This window comes from Trachurus trachurus (assembly GCF_905171665.1).
Source record: "Trachurus trachurus genome assembly, chromosome: 3".
In the NCBI taxonomy this organism is placed as follows: Eukaryota; Metazoa; Chordata; class Actinopteri; order Carangiformes; family Carangidae; genus Trachurus; species Trachurus trachurus.
Window position 1 is genome coordinate 7,499,679 of NC_139893.1, and position 10,160 is coordinate 7,509,838.

Consider the following 10,160-nt stretch of genomic DNA (forward strand, 5'->3'; position numbering starts at 1 on the left):
TCAAAAAAGAAAAGAAAAAAGTATGAAAGTAAAAAAAAAAAAATGAAATAAAAAAACAAACACACCAAAAACTGCAGAAAATACAAAAAGCAATGTGGAATTGCCTTTTTTGTTATTAATACACAATATTTCCAAAAATGAAGGTGTTTTTCGTCTAATGTTTTTTTAGAATATATATATTTTTAATATATTTAAAATAAAATTATAAACGGTGAGAGGTCGTGTCGAAAGTGCGAGTCTGTATTTTCTGTGCCCCGGCGTGTTTGTGTCGAATCTGCTGTTGGCGGAGTTAAGATGCGCCTGTAACATTAGTTTTTGGACAGAGACCATGGCAGCCACCAAAGCCTCAAAGGAGCAGAAGTACGACAGGCAGCTCAGGTGCGTCCAAACAACAGCACGGGCTCGTCAAACTGCTTTATTTCTCCTTTAGCTCAATGTTATGAGTATTTTATTTGAGCGGTCGCTGCACAAACAAATGACGAAGCATGAATGCTAACGTTAGCTGCCTAGCTTTAGCCGGGGCTCTGTGCGTTGTAGGTAACTTACAGCAGCTAATGTTTACACTTTGCGGCAGACGGGTTGGTTAATGGATGCTCTGCTTCTCTGATTCATGTTTGCTTCACTGTCAACACTGCCATCTTGTCTAAAAAAAACATAAATGTAATATACATTTAAATACTCTGGCTGGATTTGATAGTTGGCTAATCATGCCGGTTGCTAAGTCAAGTGGCTCACTGTGTTTACAGTTGTTGCAGCAGCGGTTGAGGGTGGATGTACTCACTAGATGGCAATGTATAGGCTACATTTAATTCTGTATGTTGTGTGTTTTCAGACTGTGGGGCGACCATGGTCAGGAAACACTGGAGAATGCACATGTTTGTCTCATCAACGCCACAGCAACTGGGACAGAGATACTGAAGAACCTGGTGCTCCCAGGTACTGATGGGTCTGTCGTTATAAATGATAATGGTGTTAATGCTGCAGCTGCTGATGGAAGCATTTCACTGATAGAAGTTATTGATCTGTTTGTCAGGTATTGGAGCGTTCACCATAGTTGATGGTCACACAGTTTCTGGGGAAGATGTTGGAAACAAGTAAGGCAGCAGTGCTTCATAAACTTAAATTGTGTCTTTTATGTTTTACTTATATGTGTTCATGGGCTGCTTGATTTTGTCTTGCAGCTTTTTCTTGAGCATAAACAGCATTGGAAAGGTATGCATAGCTCTTTCTTTGTGATTATTTTTAATATGTTTTTTTTTTTGTATGAAAATAAAATGCATTGCCATTTGCTTTTATGTTTCAGAACAGAGCACAGGCTGCTACTGAGCTGTTACAAGAACTTAACAGTGATGTCTCTGGAAACTTTGTGGAGGAGGTTGGTATTGTTTGGGGTTGGACATGGTGTTAGGTACTATGTCTCAGTGGGACATGAAAATGCACAGTGTACAATATTATTCAGGGATGCAAACAGCGCGCCGAAAAGCGAAACTCGCTTTTTTCATGACCAATTAGGTGACTTGTGTGAATCATTCAGATCCGAAGAGTTTTTGTTTTGAGGGGGGGGGGGGGGGGGGGGTCTCAGCGTCTCAGGGGTCAGTAAAATGTTTTTCTAACAGGCTGACAGTGACAATCACGTGAAACTGAGGCGAACTCATTCATGGTTGTCTCTGATTACACTGGTAACTGCCTACCTCCAATGTAGACGCGCGACGTGCGCGCTCGTTACCCAAAGCGGTGCGTAGCCGCGTGCAGTCGGTACGTACATTACTGTGTCAGGCAGGTGTCTCCCACGGAGCTCTGCCCCGTTTCAGAGGTGAAGGAGAGACGTCGCCTCCGCGATGTAGAATGTGTTCAATTAAAGTGAAACTAACACATTATATAGGCTATACGTATGTCCATTACACACTTTTAGGCCTTAAAATGTCTTAAATTTGTTGAATTATTGTGTTGAAGTCTTAAATAATTTTAGACAGGTCTTAAATGTTCTTATGCCCACCATGGGCGAGCATTTCACTCGCATTTGCCCCTAAAAAAAAAAAAATACATGTGTGAACCAGGAAAATCACAAAAACAGAAAGAGCACAACCTGCGATTGGTCAAAAACTACAAATCCCACAATTCTCTGGCCTCAACAATAACAGTAGTTAGTGTAAGTAAGAGAGAGTGGAGCTGTAGGTGAAAAGAGGAAACAACGCCACGTCTGGTCCTGTTCTATGTTGTTCGTTCACACGTCACCGTTTATTCGTTGTCCGCGGTGTAAAAGGCCGTGACGCAAAGACGCGATTAGGCGCGAGACGCGATTAGGCGCGAGACGCGGTATACGCGACTTTTTTTTTTTTGCGACGCTACACCCGATTCTTTTATGGCGACGGGACCTTCGCGTCTTCGTCTGTTTCATCGTGTTTGGTGGGAAGACCACAAGGGGCTTCCCACCAAACACGAGGAACGCTTTTTTTTCGCTCGAGTTGTGACGCGCGACCAAACGCGAGATACGCGATTTATCGCTCCTTTTGACACGTGTCAAAAAAAAAATTCACGAGGCCGCCAACAACTTTTTTTTTTTTTCAAAGGAGGTTCAACTGGACTTAGTTATTTGTCTAGGAAGACGTTTCACCTTCATCCAAGAGGCTTCATCAGTTCATGTAGCATCTGACCAGGCTGGGACTGGTCCAACTAACTGGTGTGGAGACTCAGTATAAGTCCAGTTGCTTTCGATTTAACCTCCTTTGAAATACTATGACCTGGACAAATGAGAATATGCACAGGCCTACAACAACATTTCTGCTCTCACCAACCATGGTTGAGGTCACAACGCTGCTGTAGCTGCTCTGGAAGTCCGAGACACTGAGGCCAAACGCCGCCGTCGTTTCTCCATGACGGCGAGTTCCGGGCTGATGAGCTACAGAGACTTTAGAGTCAAAGAGGAGCAGAGCGTCGCTGTGTCGGACTGTTTGTTTGGATTTAATGAAGAAGCTGCACAGAGTCAGGTGAGCAGAAGCTGCCCCCCCCCCTCTCAACGTGGAGCCGCTGCTGTCTCATAACATTACGCACAGTATACTGTTATGAGACACATTATGCATCCCAACTGTCTTTTTTTTAGAGGATTTTTTTTTTTTTTTTTTTTTACCAAGAATGCGCCCAAAAAAAAAATCATGATTCAGGGGCCAAAATTGGAAACAAATATATATATATTTTTTTATCATAATTCTCATTATTCTCCTGATGTCGGTTTAATGTAAACAGATTGCGCTGATATGCGTCATGTGACAGCGGGGCAGTGCTGCAGCTGCTGTGCTGTGATGGACCTGATCAGACTGGTGGTGGTCCACAGTCAATCAGTCCCAGATCCTCCACCGTCAGCAGATCCCCCGAAACCCCCCGCAAATAATACATCGACAAGAAGTTAAGTGGCAAGTTGCACCTTTTCGTCGGCTTATTATTTGCGGATTATTTTTTTTTTATAGCCTATAACGTACACTGCAACATGCGGCTCTCAGTGCTTGTCGGTGTTGTGTCTATAAATTGTGAAATAACTTTTCCTCGATAGAAATATGAGACGTGGTGGATCCGCTCTGCTGCTCACCTCAGTGTGTGCGACACATAACAGCCGCTTCAAGGAGACTAGCGGACTTTTATTTTTTTTTAATAGCCTCTTCATTCATCTTGGGCGGGGGGCGGTGCGCCGTCTTATAATGTTAGGCTACAGAAAACTCTGCATTATGTTTTTTACAACTCGTGTTCCTACACTATAGAGACAACTTGCTGTTGGCTCTATATTTCAAGAAACTTGTTTTCTGTTTAAAAGGCACAATTCACCCATCTTTTAACCGGGTAGTTACGTCTCCGGTCTGTCGAGCGGGCGAGCGCACAGCTGATGTGCTTATGACAACAGACGAGACAGAGAGCGTCAGATGTGACGCGATTGTCGGACGCTCGCTCGCGTCGCATCCAGTTAGGACACGGTGTGAGCAGCCACATCCACTGCGCTCTGGATCAGCTGATCGGTGCTCAGGTGACGTTAGATCTTCACTTTTTTAAACGCATACAAAGTGTAGCCAAACAGCAGGCTGAAGGGAGAGGACCAGCAGCAGCAGCAGCTCTGACAGCTCCTCTGTGGCGCTGCAGACAGGCTGCAGGTGAGCTGGCGTGACAGCAGAGTGCCGTCTTTTTTTTTTTTTTTTTTTTAGCAGCCTTTGTTACAGGTGATACATGTCTATGTGCATGTGCATGAGAACTGATTTTGAATCGAATAGACACCCAAATATTCACATCCCTTCAGTCCAGGCTTTTGAAAAGAGAGTAGTAGTAGTAGAAGTAGCCTATAAAATCAGCTTCATGTAGCAGTTAACTTTAAAATGGTTCAAATATATTGCTGCTGAATAAATCTGAAACATGTGATGTGCATTTTTTGGGGGGAAATATGGCTTCTGATATAATAGTCTGTAGACATCATCATCATTCAACTTTTTCACATGGTCTGGTGTTAATAAAGCAAACTAAAAATCGCAAAAAGAAAATCAAGAATCGGTTGAATCGAAAATCGATTTTGAATCGAATCGTGACCCTAAAAGTCGGAATCGAATCGAATCGTGAGCCACCCAAAGATTCACATGATCCCTAGTACAGAGACCTGCCACAGTGTCATGGTGCATTAATATAAACTTCAACCTCAGAGCTGTCTGTCCTCAGACTGTCCTGACTGTCCCTGAACATAGCAATACTTAGATTACACTAAAACATATTAAAGTGGTGAGAAATGCTTAGGTAAAAGGTTTAAGGTAAAAGAGAAACAAGACCTAGGGCATATACATAAACAGAAGTGAGAATTGCTGTTTTCATTCATTAAAATACATCTTAAGATCCATATTACCCAGTGTAAATGTGTAAATGTATCAGTATCATCACTCTTGCATTTGCTGTTATTCTTGCAGAGTCCAGATAAACTTCTCGACAACGATCCAGAGTTTTTCCACAGGTTTACCGTAGTCATTGGTGTCCATTTGCCAGAAAGGTATAAAAAATATATTTTAACATTACTCTCAACCATTATTGTAACAAGTTCAGCATGAGTTTGTGAGAAATTAGTATATGATTTTCTGATTGTTTGATTCATCAAGCCTAAGTTTACAGAACACCCTGCTCTTTACTTGATGATGACATTGATATTTCAACCTTTTTTATTTTTGACATCTTTGGCAGAAACTGTTTTTGAATTTGTATGATTTGCTACTTTCTTATTTTTCTGTCGAATAATCATGTCAAATTATCTCTACAATTCAACAGCACGTGTTTGAGGCTCGGTGCAGTTCTGTGGAGCGCCTCGGTACCGTTCCTAGTCTGTAAAACCTACGGCCTCATCGGCTACATGAGACTAGTGGTGAGGGAGCACACAGGTCAGTTCAGTTTACTAGGATTCATCTGAAATCCGGATTTCAAATAATGATACAATGATACAACACTAGAGAACAACATTTGTCTTTACGTGTTCTTTACATTTTTACATGTGTAATGCATGAATCCTTGAATTTCTAATGCAGCGCTGTGATGAATAAAATGTCATAAATTTCCTCCTCATTTACATCAGCTTCTATCCAGCCTTTTGGGACAAACCTTTTTCACTGCCTAGCTCTTAAGTTGTAGATAATTTAAAGTTGTTTCAATATATATTTATGACACTTTATCATCTGTTACTCCAGTGATTGAATCCCACCCAGACAACGCCTTGGAGGACCTGAGGTTAGACCAGCCTTTTGGTGAATTTAAAAACCACATTCAGTCCTATGACCTTGATACTATGGACAAGAAGGTATGTAGGTTGGAGTCAGTGCATGTGTGTTCACACATTGTTACAGTCATTTTAAACCGTGTCAGCCTTACGCAAACAATATTGTCCCATTTTTATTCCACCTGCAGGATCACAGTCACACACCGTGGGTCATCATTCTTGCTAAATACCTGGAGAAATGGCTCACTGAGGTACAGCACATTCTCTGTGGAGTATCTGTCATATATACCATTGCTGAGTTTTTGCTTGTGTTGCTGTAAAGTAAAATGTCCCTCTTGTCTTTGTAGCATAACGGTCAACCGCCAAAAAATTACAAGGAGAAAGAAGCCTTCAGGCAGTTTATCCGGGAAGGTATCTGTCGACCTGCTCAGTCCTGCTGTTTTGTAGTTGCCTATAAACTCAATGACTTGGCTGTGAAACTCAAACTTAGCTGTGATTTCCTTTTTTATTTTGTGTTCCTCCAGGGATCCTGAAGAATGAGAACGGCGTCCCACAGGATGAAGAAAACTTTGAGGAAGCTATTAAGAATGTCAACACTGCTTTAAATCCAACAAAGGTACCAAAATGCTCCTGGCTTTTAAGAGATAAACTGTGTCAGTTTACCGTGTCGTCACATATCTCACATTTAAAACCTAATAATAGTCGGTTTTTATATCTTGTAATGTCTTTTGTTTTCTGCAGGTCCCTAGTCCTGTCGAAGACCTCTTCAATAGTGAGCAGTGTAACAACATCACATCACAGGTTTGGACTTTTTCCCTTTTCCCTGAAATATATACAAAGCTGAATCATAGTTTCCAGTCGGTCGTTACAGGCTTTTTCTTTTTTAACTGTGTTGCGTATTCTGCTCACATGTCTTTGTCAGTCTACGGCCTTTTGGGTGATGCTGAGAGCCATCAAGGAGTTTGTCCACAACGAAGGCAGCGGAAGTCTTCCTGTACGAGGAACCATCCCAGATATGATTGCAGATTCTCAGAAGTTTATCAACCTTCAAAATGTGTAAGTGTGGAGTGTTAACTGTTAGCTGAGCAACAGGAAAGTTCAGTGCATGAGTTAATAATATGGTTTTATGGGGGTGTTGTCATTCATTTGTGTTTTGTTTTGTTTGTATTTCAGTTACAGGGAAAAGGCCATGCAGGATGCAGCAGCTGTTTCTAAACATGTTGAGTGTTTATTGCAGTCTGTTGGAAAGGTACGCTGTAATCTAATGTCTTTACTGAATCACAGTGTTTAGGTTAGTCTGATAAAAGGTAGAATTGTGGCACTCAATGAACAATTTATCTCTTGTTTGCTTATAACAAAAATCTTGTTATTCTGATACACTGGCCGTGGCTAAGAAACATTAGATTTGATCAGTTACAGTATGTACTCTTGAACTAATGATTATAGTATTGTGGTTTTTATAACAAAGTCAGTTAGCTGTTTAAAAGACTAAAGAAAGGCAAGTTCAACCAACTTGTGAAGGCTTAACTGTGTTAACTATGAAACAACTGAATAGGTATCAGTTCAGTTAAAATAGTAATAGATTTCATTTAAAATGCATTTGACTGAAAATGAAAAACTGCTCATATTACGTTTGATTTATCTTCTTACAAGCCACCAGAGAGCATTTCAGATAAGGACATCAAACTGTTCTGTAAGTAACCTTCTTTTTAACCAACAACCTTGGCCCTAATATTACTACAATAAGTTGTATTCCTGCTCACATATCAAAGTGCATATCATACAGTATATTTTAGAGTTATTTATTTTAAATCGAGAGTCCTCCACCCCTGAATAAGGTTTATTTCTGACTGTGGACGTCTATGCTGCTGTTTAGGTAAGAACGCTTCCTTTCTGAGGGTGGTGCGCTGCAGATCTCTGGCTGAAGAATACAGTGTGGATTCGGTGAATAAAGATGAAATCAGTAAGTCGGAAACACATTTCCTATCTGACTGTGTGGTGCAGAATATATTCACTGATTAATAATAACTGTTTCTTTGCAGCCTCATGCATGGACAGTCCAGACAGCGAGATGGTCTTCTACCTCATGCTTCGCGCCGTCGATCGCTTCTATCAGCAGCACTCACGTTACCCAGGTACAGACGACGCTCGTACAGATTTGTCTTGTGGCTGAAGAGGTGAAACTGTCTCAAAGAGCCGATTTGACACTTCACTTAACTTAAAATCTGATGTTCTTTGTGTTGATAAGAGTTGAGATTTTCTGTACCTCAGTCATTGACAGACCATATCGACTTTATGCCATCTGCAGAGAAAGAACATTGTTGCATCAGAGGTTTTGGCATTTAGCATGCAGTCTGCAGTCAATGGGCTCTTTTATAGCTGTTAGACATTTCTATTCCTTTTTGGATCTTTAGATTGAGTCCTCGTCGATATAAATGCCTCTGCAGATGTTGCAATGTTGAAAGAGGCTGTCAGTATTATGAAGGTTTTATTTTTTCCTCTAAAGAAGCTTTTTTAGATCATTCCTCCTTTGTCATATCTTCCACCAGGAGTTTACAACTACCAGGTTGAAGACGACATCAGCAAGCTGAAGCTGTGTGTAAACAGCCTGCTGCAGGAGTACAGCCTCAACATCAACATCAAAGACGACTACATCCACGAGTTGTAAGTCACCACCACTCCTGACTCCTCACTGTGTAGACCAGAGACTGTGCCAGATGATGATTATTCATTTTTCTTCCCCCTGCAACCTTTCCATCACCCTCAGCTGTCGATACGGCGCAGCAGAGCCACACACAGTCGCAGCTTTTTTGGGAGGTAAATCAGAACCGAGTTACTCTGCAGCATATCTCACTTAACAAGAAAACTCATGAATCAAAGCTGTTTATTAACAGTTGTCACTGTGTTTGTTTAGGGTCGGCTGCTCAAGAGGCCATCAAGATCATCAGCCACCAGTTTGTGCCCTTTAGCAACACATTCATTTACAACGCCATGTCACAGACCTCCGCCACCTTCCATTTGTGAACTCAGTTACTGATCTGGAGGTTTCTCTCAGAAATATCAGAGGAAATAGGACGAGAATGAAAGATGCATTTACTGATCCAACTGGCTCCAATAAATCCAAACTGTAAATTGCATGCATGGTTTTGAAAGAGGGAGGAAAAAAGAAAGTATTGTTCTCACATTTGAAGGGGAATACTTCAGAAATATGTGCACTTAGACCTAAAATAATTTCTCATGGAGAAACTGTTTGGACTTTAATATTCTACTGATCATAAAGCATTGCCGTCTTCAAATCAGGGGAGCAGCACAGAGGGTTCATGTTTGGTGCTCAGCAGACAATAAACAGCTAAAGCGGGAAATGAAACACACAAATTCAAAACCTTCATGTGTAGTATTTTCATTTGTGAACTCCACATTATTGGATGACATATTACAATGTAGCAGCACTTTGTCGACTTTATCACAGCTGTCTCTTTATTGTGTTGTGTTTGGAACAAGTTTTTTTTTTTTGGTTTAAATGGGGGAAGAAGAAACAGATGTTGTGTTTTAAGTCTCTTGCATTGCTATAAAAAAAAAACTTTCAACATTTTTACTTGAATTTTGTTTACTTTTCTATAAAGGTGCAGCCAACACACATCCTTTTTACAGTGTGGAAAAAATAATTGTCCCTAGCATATCTGCCAGCTGTTGGGCCGGCTCAGTTACACCACTGTTCAGAAACGCTCCTGTAAACACCCAGAGTGAAGCGACCATGATTTGTTGTCTTGTTTAAAAGTTGAAACAAGGATTACACAGTTGTTTAGCCAGAGTAAATGTTAGCTGACAAGCATGTGAGGCCCTGAATGTGACCTGCCCCCTGGCTGGAATAACTTGACTTTGGTTGGGTGTGAATGACACTAGAGGGCGCTCTTCCATGTTTTACCACTCCTGGGTCATCATGTAGCTCTGAGCTTATTTTGCATACCTGTTCAGTGACCAATTCTTCAACACTGACCCTTGCCTTTGACAGAGTTAGTTGTAGGATGTTAACAAAAAACTAGTAATGTCAATAATCAACCAATATGTTGAGTGTGAGTCACTCTCTGGGATGCGTAGAAGTGTAGACACTGGTTTTGGAAGTGAGTTTGACCTAATATACACCACAGACCCCTGTAAGAGAGAGAGAGAGAGAGATGTTGTGGGGGGTATTGTGATGTAACTGTTGAGCTTGGTGCAGATTTGTCATTTGTTTTTTTTTTCCCAGACTGGCAGAATGGAAATTTGCCCTTAGCAGATCTTTTCCTTGTAAGACTCTCCAACCCCCAACCTCCTCCCTCCCTTTCTCTCTCTCTCTCACACACACACACACACACACACACATGCAGCTATCTGTCTCGCAGTCTCTCACACACACACACGCTCCCCTCGTCTCTGTCCGTCTGTCTGTCTGAGC

The 10,160-nt window shown here is 41.4% G+C and overlaps 1 protein-coding gene across 1 annotated transcript; it reads left to right on the forward strand.

Annotated features, from left to right (window-relative positions):
* Positions 1-254: 254 nt before the first annotated feature.
* Positions 255-9,520, forward strand: nae1 (nedd8 activating enzyme E1 subunit 1). Its single transcript, XM_083999908.1, has 20 exons — positions 255-378; positions 833-936; positions 1,034-1,094; positions 1,182-1,212; positions 1,304-1,375; positions 4,932-5,011; positions 5,284-5,393; positions 5,697-5,806; positions 5,914-5,976; positions 6,073-6,136; positions 6,250-6,341; positions 6,467-6,526; positions 6,648-6,781; positions 6,899-6,974; positions 7,379-7,418; positions 7,602-7,688; positions 7,768-7,860; positions 8,275-8,389; positions 8,493-8,542; positions 8,640-9,520. Exons 1-20 carry the CDS (start codon positions 329-331, stop codon positions 8,747-8,749), a joined length of 1,602 nt encoding a protein of 533 aa, XP_083856034.1. The 5' UTR covers positions 255-328; the 3' UTR covers positions 8,750-9,520.
* Positions 9,521-10,160: the final 640 nt, after the last annotated feature.